The sequence below is a fragment of the Accipiter gentilis genome, chromosome 26 (assembly GCF_929443795.1).
Source record: "Accipiter gentilis chromosome 26, bAccGen1.1, whole genome shotgun sequence".
NCBI lineage: Eukaryota > Metazoa > Chordata > Aves > Accipitriformes > Accipitridae > Astur > Astur gentilis.
The window spans coordinates 17,915,521-17,928,497 of NC_064905.1; the positions used below are offsets into that span (position 1 = coordinate 17,915,521).

Sequence of the window (12,977 nt, forward strand, 5' to 3'; positions counted from 1 at the left end):
ACGGTGATAGGTATTAAAGCAAAGCCTCCGGGGATTGAAGGCTGGAGCCAACATTTATTGAGGTCTAGGAGAGCAACCTTCTCGCTGGCTTCCGTGGCTTTTGGATTAATGATGAGAAATCTTGGAAGCGCTGGGCTTTACACAGAAAGGGAGAATTTTGCACCTAAAGTCATACTCCTAGGAAGCCAGAAAGAAAAAAGCCAATCCTTTTCATTGTGGTGTTTATTGCAAAATACAGTCCAAAATCTACCTCTTTAGGGATACCTTCAAAATGTATAGAGAGAACAGATTGTGCTAAGCAATAATACAACTTATTAATAAACAACATTAGGCATAAAGAATTCTGAATTCTTATCTGCTAATTAAAAAAAAAAAAAAAAGTGTAGGAATTGTAAACTGCTTAATTTCATCCAGTACAAACACATGAAGCTACTGTCTGTTGCGAGCAGGGGTTCTGGTACCAAAATACAAAATCTAAAATGGAGGGGGGAGGGAAGGGGGAGAAATGAAATCTGTAAACACTGGCTGTAAACTTATCAAAGCCCTCAAAAGGCTGCAGTTGTTGTAATACACACACCACGACACTGCAAAACCTCTTCTCACATCAGAAAGTGCATAAGTTTTCCACTAGAAATGCTGCTGAGCAGCCGCTGTGCGCGAACGGCTGGGCCGGGGCTGCCCTGGCTGCGGTACCCGGGATGGAGCCGCTCAGCAGGACCCGTTTTTGGCCACAGCATCCATCCCCACCTCGCTTGCCGTGTGGCTGGAGCCCCCAACCGCTGCCCTCGACGGACCCGCCGGTGCTGGCACGAGGAGTCGAGCCCGCCTAAAAAGTGAAATTCTTTCCTCTGTCCGATCCAGAGATAAAGTGACTCACGAGAAGAAAGAAGGTACTGGTAAATATTGAGGAAAAAAACCCCATGGAAGCAAGAAGGACGGTGGTCCCTCAGCGCCTGCGCCTTGCGCTTCCTAATCTCACAGCATCCGTCCGCGGCAGACCCCGCCGCCTGGCGCGATGCCCCGCTCGCCCCTTCGGACCCCGGGGACGCTCCTTCCCACCCCAGCTCTGCGGCGGCTGCCGGGCGTGGGGACAACCAAAGCGTCCTCCCGGGGTGCCGCGGCCGCCGCCTTATCTCTTATGGCCCTTGTTCCTCCGCTTGATGTGGCTGGGGGGGCCGGCGGCGGCGGCGGCGGCATCGCGGCGGGAGCAGAAGTGCTTGGCCACCAGTTGCCGGCACTGGTCGCACCGCACCGTGCAGCACCAGTGGAACTTGCAGTTGCAGCTGGCCACCACCTCGGTCCTCCTCTCCTCCACCCGGAGTCCGCACTCGGTGCACAGCCGGCGGCAGCTCCTCTTCTCCCACTGCGAGAGGTTCTTGCCGGTCTGCAGGCACTCGCGGCCCTCGGTGCCGTGGTGGCCCAGGCTGGCGTTCCTCGTGCAGTAGTCGGGAGAGTCCTCCAAGAAGACGAGCTCCGTGGCGTGGACCTGGTGGAAGGTCTCCGCCGTGACCCCGCGGCTGTCGGCGCTGTTGCCGGCTCTCATCCGCCTCTTGTCCATCTCCAGCTTGTGGGCTTGGTCGTATTTTATCTTCAGGTAGTTCCCGATCTCGCGGAACTCGGCCAGCTGAAGCCAGCAGGTCTGGATGCTGCAGCTGCCTGACACCCCGTGGCACTTGCAGGCTCGCTTCATCGTGGCTTTCACGGCCTTGGTGGAAACGGTAGAGAAGTTAGGAGCAGCAGAGCATCGTCGTTTAAATCTCAAAACCAGGCTCTACGGCACTTCTAATTTGGGGGACGGCGGGTCAAACGCGGCTCACGCGGGGCCTGACTTCAGGTCCTTCCGAGACAGGAGCTGATGCTCTTATTTCAGTTCCTGGAAAACATCTGTCCCTCTTCACTGATTTAAAGGACAGAGATAATGAGTGGGCACAAACTATTGTCTCCAGCCCTTGAAGGAGCTGTTTCTTCAAGCCAGGAAAAAAGAGCCTTTGTCGGGTCATGCCCTTCTCACGCCGCTCACCTCCCTCAGCACAGCATCGACCCATCATCCCCCTCAGAGGTTTCACTTAAAACGTGTGAAACTGCTTTGGAATAATCATACCCAACCTCTCTGCATCTCCTCCAGGCCAAGCACTTCACAGATATTATCTACCTATCTCCCTCTGGTATTTATAAGGTCCCAATCACTGGTATCTATGTGAGATTAAGTCTCGACACACCCTATGAGATAGGTATGTTAAGTGTTGCCATCCTTGTTTTTACAGTCAAGGAGGTTTGGCAAGATGCTGAGAGCTTATGCCGGCCCAGGCGGGGAGCGGGGGGCAAGTCTGGCTACACCTGGCTTTCCCAGCCAAAGAGCTTGGAAGTGCATATTGCAAGAAAGTAAGGTGGTTCTCGCTTTGTTTTACAGACCAGCCAAGCTCTAGGTAGGTATAAACCCCATGCATTTCTGAATTAGTGGTGTGTGCTAGTAGTTAATTGCTTTGCACCCAGCTGCTGAAGCTGGAAGTGGGAACGACTCTTACAGCAGTTCAGGTTTAGGGTCAGATTCCGGCTGTGTTTTTTTCCCATGCAAACACTACAGGTGTCAGATTGTCACAGAGGGCTGGAGGTGGGGACCTGAACAGCCTACCAGACTCTCAGTTTGTTTACAATATAGACATTATTATTATAATTATTAATAAGTATTTGACTTACAAGTCTCCCAACTTCATTGTTGTGCAGGTTAATCAGTGCGCGGGTATCGTGTCCCGTTTCCAAAGCATCCACAAAGAGCTTGGAAATCCTCTCCCCAAACTCCACGTTGTCGCTGCATCCTCCCCAGACCCAGCCCCGGCCACCTGCAAGACAGATGCACGCTAAGCACAGAACTGCCCCGTCGGGCCAAATTCTGCCCTGAAATCCGGGCGGCTGCATGTGGGGATGGAGAGATAGATGATGTCAGCCCGTTTTGAGATGGCAGCTCACCGACGCGGCCGTTCCTGGAGTCGTCGCAGCCGCAGCTCTCGAAGTCTCCCATGCTGCAGTTCCTGGTGAGGGTGTACATGACGCCGGCAGAGCTGATGGCGTGTACAAAGGATGTTTCCCGGGTAGCTGGGGGAGAGGGAAAAAAAGCTGTCACGTGCAAACATAGGCATCAGTCCTGGTTTATTGGGAATGAAGATGTCCCACGCTGCAAAGGTGCGAGAAGGAGAAAAAGAAAAAACAGTCTGTGCAAAAGGTAAGGTGCTACAGAAATTAACTGCTCATGACCGGAGTCTTTTCAGGCTTCAGGATCAAGGGTTTCAGTGATTTGGTGTAATATTATGCAGGTGTCCACGCACAGGATGGAGATTCTTGGCCAGAGTAGGGTCTTAATTAAGGGAATGCCCCAGTCCTGCTCTGGCCAAGGTTAGTTATCACTCCCTTCACCTGGCGCTCAGTTTGTCTCTGTCCTTTCCTGCTGGGGGGGGGTGGGGTGGGTATGTTCGTGCTTTGATCTTGCCTGCCGGGGGGGAAAATCGTCATTGATCTTGTTTCAGTCGGTAGGTCGTTGAACCTGTGCTAACAGCTGTCTGCACCCACACTTCTAATTTAGTTTCTTTTTTGGCTTTCCTAACAGATTCAAATAGAGATGCTGCTCTGGGGAAAAAAAAAAAAGAGATTTCTGCGTTGAAGTAGATAGTATTGAAATATATCCACAACTTTCTTACAAAGACAGTTTCGTAGCGCATGTCTGGTGTCTCCTTTCGTCTCTCCTGCGCTTCTCCCCATTGCAAGCTCAGGTGCCTCTAGCATTCCGCTCCCTGGGATGCTGCACACAAAGTGGCAGGAGCAAGCCCACGGAGCAGCACTGCGGGAAGGACCGAGCTCTAGCCTAGCACGGATAGAGATCCAGAGAGAGCCTGGGATTCCTAGAAAAATGTTAGCGCTATTCATTACACCAATTAATAGGGTTAGAGGAAAAAACACCATGATTTTGGGGACACCAAAGCCCTTCTCCATCGGTCGGTTTAATTAGCAGCCCCAGCTCTCTCCGGAGCGCATCCCGGCTCATACCCAAAGGCATCCCGGGACGAGGATGCTGGTGCCGGCAGGTAAAGGCGCACTCACCGCTGCGGAGCCGGTTGTGGGTGGAGAGCTGCAGGGCGCTCTCGGGGCAGTTCCAGCGCTCCCACCCGAACTGGAACTTGCACTCCTCCATCCCGCTGTGCGCCCCGGCCGCCACGCTGCTGGAGTACGTCAGGTAAGCCTGGCACGGGAAATAGCGGGGTTAAAACCCACCGTGTTTTACCGTTTATCAATGAAAACAGGCATAAAGAGGTTGCGAGTCCTTTCTCTCCTTACTCGGCAGGACTTGGAGCCAATATGCTCTGGGAAATGAGGTTCCTTGGAAAAGTCCTATTTCCCATTTGTAAAATGAAATTGCTCTACTTAAATTACTGACAGCCGCCCGTCTGTTAATTACCTTAGGTCCTGTCATCAGAAAGTTATTCACAGACCTGAAACAAAGAAAAGAGAATGAATCGCACAGCTTACCGCAGGCTGAAGAGCATCCCTAAAAAATGCCCTTTCCCTGTAGTTGGACCCTACCATGCTGCTGCGTGGAGAACGGCACCGTAGACCCCTGCGATGGAGAGGATGAGGAAGGTGCTTCTCTTCATGGCTGTCCCAAGGAGCGGGGTTAGATCCCTTTCGCCGGTCCGTAGCTCTCCGCGCCGCAGGTCCCCGAGCGAGCAGGGCCGCCTCCCTCCGCTCCTTCCCAAGGTGAGCTATGGGGATGGAGGAAAGCTGCAGGAACCTACAGCCCTGATATTTATAAGGTGAAGTTGTGAATAGTCAAAACCCCCCATTCATTTGCTACCCAATGACTTAATGTGGTAAAAAAGCTCCCGCTCCAATGGGTGACAAGGAACCGCCTAAGGTTGCACTTCAAAAGGCGGCGCGGTGTCCCCGGGAGCGGGATGGTCTGGAGGAGAGCAAACTTCCCTAACAATGGGACACTTTTAACTCTCTTCCCCACCGCCAGCCATCCCTTTCTCTTGGCTCCAAGTCCGCTTGCCTTCTCCTTTTCATCCTCTGCTTGCCAGCAGAGGCTCAGTCCCTGCGTCCCTCCGAAATAACAAGCTGATGCATTTCTATAGTTCCCCTGCTATCCGCCTGCTCCCTCCTACAAGAACTCCCCGAGGAGTTTTAACAACCGTTCTCTAAAGATCTATAGGGGATAGACCTCCCAGCTCTTCTTGATCTGAAGAGATGCGTTTAACGGCGGGGCTTTTTTTCCCTTCTCGCCTCTTTACGTCAAAAGTTTCTGCATTTCCATTCTGATAACAGCTTGCACGGCTCGGGAGTGTTTGGAAATCTCTCTAATTTACGCGGCTGCAGCTTGGGAACACTGTGTGAATCATTTATGTGGTTTGCTCCATGCTCCAATGCTGTAATTAGGGGAACAGTTTTCTGGGGTTAGTAATTTCCCTACGGTGAAGGCTGCCGCAGCAGAAGCACGGCTGCTTGCTGGCTCCGCAGCCAGGAGCCCTGCCCGTACCCCCTGAGCGGAGCGAGGGGCCTCCGCCGCTGCTGAGCCATCGGCCGTGCTCGGGAAAGGAAAATCCTTATCAGAGGAGACCCAAAAAAGCCTCTTAATAGTTACGGCCAATATCATTAAGGGCTCTAAGGAGCCGTAATGCTGCGGATGGAGCAACAGCGAGATGGTGTTCATGGAAACTTCTTGCTCTGTTTTCCTTTGGCTGAATGGTCCCAGCTGGGGACTGGCTCACCCTGGGCAGGGATCCTGCCTGCTGAGTGGGGCAGTGTGGGTGCTTAGCCCCAAAACAGTGACGTGCCATGCCCTCCTCCTCCTCCTCCTCCTCCTCCTCCTCCTCCTCTCAGCTCCCCGGCTGACCCCTGGGTACCCCCGTCTCCTGCTGTTAATCGCTGCTACTGCAAGGGGACTCACGAAGGGGCTGCAAATGTGGGGTTCGAGGGAATGGGACTGCACCGCACGTGGCACCTGGAGGGCTGTGCCACGAGGAAACGGGGCCACACGGGGATAAACCCCATGTTTGCACCCGGGCGAGGAGCCGCAGCCAGCGGCACCGTGGTCAGGCAGGAGGCTGCACGTTTGCCAAGTGCTTCGCTGTCTTGCCATGAAGTGCACGAGAGCATCGCGAAGCCACCAACCTGCCCTGTGGTTTTACGCATGGCAGCGCTGGATGTCAGAAATGCAGGTCTATCGGCTCACGTCCCAGGCAGCTGGGGGGCTGTCACTTCTCTTCCCTCCTTCCCAGGAGCAGGCAGAGGAGCTCCTTGCTGCTCCCGGTTGTAGAAAGCACAGGGACACTCCTTGTCCTGCCGCCCGTTAGGGAGCGAGAGGAGAACCCTCTCCCTCCAGACCCTGCAGAAGGGAAACCTGGAGTCAGTTGGGCAAAGCCACAAACAACTGTTTGCAGTCGGAGGATTAAAATTGCAGATTGGTTGAAAAGCAGGGATGCAAAATACCTTCCAAGTGAGCACAAAGCTGGTGTAGTCCCGCCAACATGGCAAAACCCTCTGTGAGTCAGCATTTTAATCATTACCATCCCCAACAGATCCTACTTGTTAGAGCTGTCAAAGAACAATTACTGGGAATAAAGTGTTTCCCATGTATCAGTGAAGTTCATTGATTAAAGCCCATGCATACGGTTTGGAAATCTGCTGTGCATTTTCTATATGCATGCAGGTAATTTTGGGGTTTGTCTCTGGCTGTCTTGGGGGCATATTGATGTTTTTGGGTTTTTTCTTGTCTGAGAGAGCTTGTACAGCTAAAAAAATGTTGGCGTGTCTGCTATGTCAGTTCACACATGATATTCCTATCACACGCCAGAAGAATAACAGCGTCTCTGGGTGTGAAGCTCTGCCGCAAGCAGTCACTGCAGTTGGCAGGTTCACACAGCTATTTGCTTGGGCTATTAAAAATGCCCTTTCCAATTAAAGTCACAGGGATCTTAAAAGTCACCTGTAACATTGGCACTCACAGTAGTTGTCAGCAAACAAAGCAGCGTGCTGGGACAAGCCTTCCTGCACTGCTGCAGTTTTTCTTCTGCGTTTACAGCTTGGTCCTGGGAAGCGGGAGCCAGCGCTTCTGTGGGGTCATCCAGCCCGGCAAACCGATGGGACCGCAACGATCCCAGTCGTATCACCGCAGGACTTCCCCGCTTTAGGCAAAAGCAGACTTTGGTCTTGCTGTGTTAATACATTTTGCACTTATAGAGCGCTTCGTGCAATGTCCTTGCAGTAAAAGAGATTAAATATAGCTGTCTCTGCAGTTGGGTAAACTGAGGCACAGAGACAGGTGGTCTTGAGATCTCGGGGTAAATCAGTGGCAGAGCTGGACTGGGTGTAGCTGCTTGGAAGCTGATTTCGGTGCTTTGCTCCACACATCACCGGGCGCGTGTGGGCGAAGCCCGGCTGGGTTCTGGAGGGCTGCAGGGCTGGGTGCTCCCCCATCACCCATGAGAAAAGCCCGCCGGTCGCAGCCTGTGTCTCCTCAGCTGTAGTCCCATCTGTGAAATGATGCCAAAGGAGTTTCTTTTCGGTTTTCTCGCTGCCTAGAAACTTGCTTTTGGATGGGGAAAAAGAAAATCTGAAAGGAAAATTCTGTTGAATTTACCTGGTTATGCAGAAAATGAAGCATCAGTTGTTCTGGGCAGCCTGGGACCTCCAAGCGAGCCGTCAGCCGTCCAGCACGGTGGCACCGCGGGAGTTTGCATTGGCTCCACGTGCTGTTGCAGGGCAGGCGGTTTGGAAAGCGGTGCGCTCAACGTCGGCTGGAGCCCCTTGGCTTTGCTGATAAAATGTTGATGCTCTGTTTCTTATTTTCTTGCTATGTGACGAAACAGCCAGTGCTTTGCATGAGACAATCAAAATCCTAAAATATTTTGGTATCTGCCCCAAGTCAACAAACAGTAATACTGTGTACAGCCCCATGCACCCATAAAACCCTCTTCACAGCAGAATGTGGGGTTTAAGGGCAGGCAGACAGGACATAAATCGGTTTATATAAGTGCCACACACTCTGCCGGGTCCCGCAGGCATGGGCTTTCTCGTCTTGTCGGGTCGGTGAGCCCCATGGCTGTGGACAACAGGAAAATAAAGCACAGACCACTTGCTAAATTGCCCCTGGCAGGTGACACATTCAGACCCCTAGCGTCAAATCCTGCGCTGCTGGCTTCATCACAATAAAAATCCACCTGGGTAATTAGAAAGCCACCCCCTCGCTAGCGAGGTGGAGGATGTTTTATGGTGCTCTCCCACACTGCTCGCCCTGGGAAGCCACCCAAGCCCCCGCGGGTGATACCAGGTCCTTGGTCCGTACACAGCCAGCCGCTCAGCGAAGGGGACGTGTCCCTTTGCTTCAAAATACTCCGTCATGGAGGACTGCAGCCGCGGGGCGATCCTGCTGCATGCTCAGCTCTACACAGGAATCGTTGGGGTTTTTTAAGTCCTCCCAACTTTCCCGTATTGGGGAAAATACGTCCCCGTTGCTCTGCCTGCTGTGCGGTCCCTTGTGGGCTGCTGCGGTTCCCAGCGGGAGGAAACACCATCAGGACCCGAGCCCTGGACCCGGCAACGCTGGTGGGAGTTTTGCCTGTATAACGAATATGTTTTGATTAATGAATGGTAATTGAGGATGGAGGTGAAACCGAAATCAGGTTTTTATGCCACACCTATCCCACAGGCTTAGTCCTCTTCATTTCTATTTTGGCACATAGTTAGAAGCGGCTCGATGTTCACGGAAAACAAGGTTAAAATGTCCAACAGTGCTAGTTTAGGGTGTGCTTTCCTAGTGACAAAATCATCCCGAGAAGTTCCCGTCTCCTGCCTCCCTGTAGCACTTTGTCCCCTCTCAGTTGTACCAATGCAACCAGTTTTTCTGTCTTACTTTTAATCCTGATTCCCAACAGAGCCTCATGTGCGGTGTGATGGGGCGAGGAGCGAACTTCATCAGAGAGGCCAGGAACGAGCAAGTCCAAGGTCAGCAGCTCTGCTACCGAGGGAAGCACATTCTGGAATAGAATCCAGGACCCTCAGATGCCAAAACCCAGGAGGCTCCAGGTTGCACAGTTTGGGCTTTACGCCTTTTGGTTTCAGGAAGCAAATAATTGGGGTTTGGAACCAAATTCTGACTTTTCCAGCCACATGCCAGCTGGGAACAAGGACGCTTCCCAGCAAGGGCTGTCAAAGTGATTCAGGAAGAGTGTAGTGTCCTGACGGGGGTTGTAAAAATGGCCCTGGAGCATTGCTGAGCTCTCAGGCACGTGTGCACAGAACGTTGGGTTTGGGCTAGAAAAGAAAAGACGAAGCAAACGAGGGAGGAAAAACCTCTTCTTTCCATCAGCAAGAGGCAGAGCAAGGGACTAGGGGTAGATTTAATTTGCTGGGGGCCCACCACGTGTCAGGAATAAGACTGGTCAGCATGGCCCTGCCATAGTGGGGGGGGGGGGGACATGGGCTGGATGACTGGTCAGAGCCCCTCCAGCCCGATCGACTGCTCCTCCGCTCTCGGGGGCCGCGGCTGGAGGGGGCTGTTCGCCCTGCGAGCAGCAGTGCCCGTTTCCCTGGGGTAAAGTCACTTGTTGATCCCCAGATTCCCAGGCGGTGCTGCCAGCCCTGGATCCCAGCGGCCATCCCCCAGCGCCGGGGTGTGGAGCTGAGCGGCTGGTCTGGCCGGGATGGGTGTTTGCTGGCGTGGGGCGAGCCAGGAAGGTTGCAAGCCCCGGCTGAGTCGTCTCGGGGAGGCTGCGAGCGGTGGTGTGCCGAGGCACGGGCGAGCTGCACGCCTGCCGGAGCAGAAGCTCACACGAGCGTTCGAGACGGCAACCTCGGCCCGGGAGCCAAGCCGGGATGTTGCTCATGGGAAGAACAAGGCTGTTTCACTTGCGAGCAGATAAAGGGTATTTCTTCCCCTTCTTTCCCCCTGGTTTTGCATTGCATGTTTTAAAGCTGTGTTCTTCCACTGTCTCTTTTCTCCAGTCAGTCCCCCGCTGCCCTCCTAAGCCTCTGTCTCCCTGTCCTCACCCCTTTCCAGACTCCCAAAAGCAGCTCCCTTGCCCTCCCAGCATGGGGGCAACAAGCAGATGAGCCTGCAGAGTCAAATATCTCGATAAAAGCTCTGGCACAGCCCTCTGCCAAGGTGCAGGCACCAGCATCTCCTCTGCGCTGCAGAGGGAGGTCACATCTCCTGCCCCAAACTCTCCCGGCCCTTCCAGAGGAGCAAAACTTTTCCTTGCTGAGCATCTACACCTGTAAAAGGGTTGTTGTGGGGTTGTTGGTCCATCCTGGCTGACTTTCCTAAATCCCAGTGGCTACTCCATGCCTCTGTCTCCACAGCATCCGAAAATGATGCACAGCTACTTTTGGGCAATGACATGTCCGAACTTGGTCCTGCCGTGTCTTGAGCTGCCCCGGAAAGCAGGGCAGAGTAAAACGCCCCCGTTTAGATCAACCTTCAGGTCTCGGTGATTCTGGAGAGGACTCAGCCACCCGGTCGGTCGGCATGACCTGATGAGCCTCACCTCACCTGCCTCCCTTAGGTGTGTCCTTCAAAGCCTACAGGGCTGTTTACACAGCAACATTATAAAGTAGGGACAAGTGCTTTGTTTTTCTCTCCTTCTTTAAAGGAAGTGTCATGCAAAACGGTGTTAGTGCAGCAGATAGGTTACTGCCTGGGCATTCGGTCCTGGCAATGTGTCACCTCAGCAGATAAAAGCCTGTCCAGGAAGAGATTGGGCACTTGATACAGAGGAAAATTATCACCTCCTTCTTAATCATTCCCGGCCAAACTCAAGTTAAATTAACTGATTACAACCTGGCTCATGTGGTGCTTCCCAGCCTTTCCCAGCGTGGTTCCTCGCAATATCCCTTGGCGGCTGCGGCTGCGTCACCCCGCCTGTCCCCCATCCACTTTGTGTCATGGGGAACAGACTAAGCCCAAAGATCTTAATTTCTGAGCTGCAGCATACGTGTGTCAGTGCCGGCTGTGTCTGGCACACTGAGCGTAGGAGGTTTTGAGACTTGCAGGAGAAAATAGTGATTTGAGCTACAAGTATTTTCTGAAAACTCATCTTTATTTCTTTGGACAGAGGTGATTCTGGGTGCAGAAAGCTGAGGCTTCCTCTGGGGGATCCTGGGCTGGATGGCAACTTTAAAAGTTCTTTGAGTCTTGCTGGGAAAAAAAAAAAAAAAAAAAAAATTAGGAGAAAACCTGCTTCCAGAAAACCTGGCACCTGTTTTGCCCCACAAAGGCAGTGGGGAATCTGCACTGCTCGGGGGCTCGCTTCCCCCGTGGTGCCCGCTGAGGCTCCGGCACTTTGCTCTTCTCCCCCCAAGGAAACTCTTCTTGCCTTGCCTGTCTTTTTGCAGGCATCGAGCTGCATATTTCCATTCCTTAATGGAGCAGGGCACTGATGTCATGTTTATTATAGACGCTTTAATCAGTTTGTGGATGAAGGCAGTGCCATGCATTTATTAATCTTTGAGGTGGGAGGAGACATCTCCAGTGTTACCTGAGTTTAGAGTGAGGTGACAACTTGTGGCAAGGTCTCTGGTTTTACTAAACCAGTTTTAGGCCTTTACTGTTTGGTTTAAAGTTGACCCGATGGGAACATGTAAGGTGGGGATCCGGTTCATGGGTCCAGCTTGTCGGCATCCTCCAGGCACGGAGACCCATTAGGACCTTCCGTGGGATGAATTTTTCCCAGTGACACCCTTTGAAAACAGATTTCCTTGATCGTATTCCCTCCCCAAATCCCAGATCAGCTCTGAAAACTTGAACTGTGGTAGTTTTGGAGGGAGCTTTGCCCAGCCCCGTGGAGGATGAAAACAGTACGTTTTGCATCCTTCAATTCAGTGGGGGTGGAAATGGAGCAAAACTTACCGTGGTGGGATCAAACACAACGGTGCAGCGTAGCCGGAGTGGATGCAGTGGCCGGTGGGGATGCCCTGGATGATGTGTGTGTCCCCCCGGGATGACGTGTCCCCCCCAGTGATGTCCCCTGGGCAGTGTCCCAGGGCAGTGTCACCTACAGGCTGGTGACAAGGCTCCCCCCTGTGGGATGTCCCCACACCACACACCCATCCCAGCCCGTCCCAGCACCCACCAGTGTCTGGTGGCAGAGCAAGGCTGGGACGCTGCCAGTGCTCGGGTAGCCGGTGGACAGGTATGGATGGGACAGGTTTGCAAAGTCCCCTCCATCCGAGTAGCTCAAGTGGCAGCTGGGATAAAAGCCATCCAGTGATTCTGCCTGCCAGAACAACCTCCGATGGTTTTTTGATGCTCGTTGCTCAGGTTGGCTGGCCCTTCCCTGGGTTTTTCAAGCTGTATTGATTTAAAAAAAAAAAAAAAAAAAAAAAATCTGTATTGTGGCACTGTGGTTTGTTTGGCTGCGCTCAGAGGAACAAGGAGCAACATTTTAGCAAAATGTCCTTTCAGGGACAGGAAAGCTTGTCTGCACGTAACTACTGGGAAATAATGGAGACTGTATTCAGGGACTCTGCATTGCGCTGGACTCCTGCTGCCTGTGTGAACAGGAGGGAGGGAGGCTGCCCAGGCATCTCTGTGCACGAAGGCGATCGGTATCACCGCTCCCAGTCCTCACGTGGTGAAACCAAAGTGTGGTGAGATGACGAGACTCGCTCAAGGAGAGTGACCCGGAGCACAGATCTCCTAAATCCTGCCTGGTTCACCTCCCTGGCAGCCCACCTAGCTTAAATCCCCCACGGTGAGGTTGGTATCGTTAATATATATCAACTGCAGGGTAAGCTGAGTGGTTTCGGTCCTGAACGCCGGTAGGTCTGGCTGGAGGCACCCGGTGCCTGCGGGGAAACCCGGCCCTGCTCCCATCGGTGTTTTGGTTCCTACTTGATTTATGCAGGAGTTAGCAGTGCCCAGGGGGTTAATCTCAAGGGTCAATAAATTGCCTTTCCAGCGGGTCCGAGTGTGGCACCGTCCCCCGAAGCAG

The 12,977-nt window shown here is 53.0% G+C and overlaps 1 protein-coding gene across 1 annotated transcript; it reads right to left on the reverse strand.

Moving 5' to 3' along the window:
• Positions 1 to 1,129: 1,129 nt before the first annotated feature.
• WNT8A (Wnt family member 8A) lies at positions 1,130 to 7,924 on the reverse strand. Its single transcript, XM_049829468.1, has 7 exons — positions 7,628 to 7,924; positions 4,573 to 4,788; positions 4,448 to 4,481; positions 4,093 to 4,231; positions 2,968 to 3,093; positions 2,698 to 2,840; positions 1,130 to 1,705 (listed from the first exon to the last, which is right to left on the reverse strand). The coding sequence occupies exons 2-7, from the start codon at positions 4,641 to 4,643 to the stop codon at positions 1,130 to 1,132; spliced, it is 1,089 nt and encodes a 362-aa protein (XP_049685425.1). The 5' UTR covers positions 4,644 to 4,788; positions 7,628 to 7,924.
• Between the last annotated feature and the right edge of the window lie 5,053 nt (positions 7,925 to 12,977).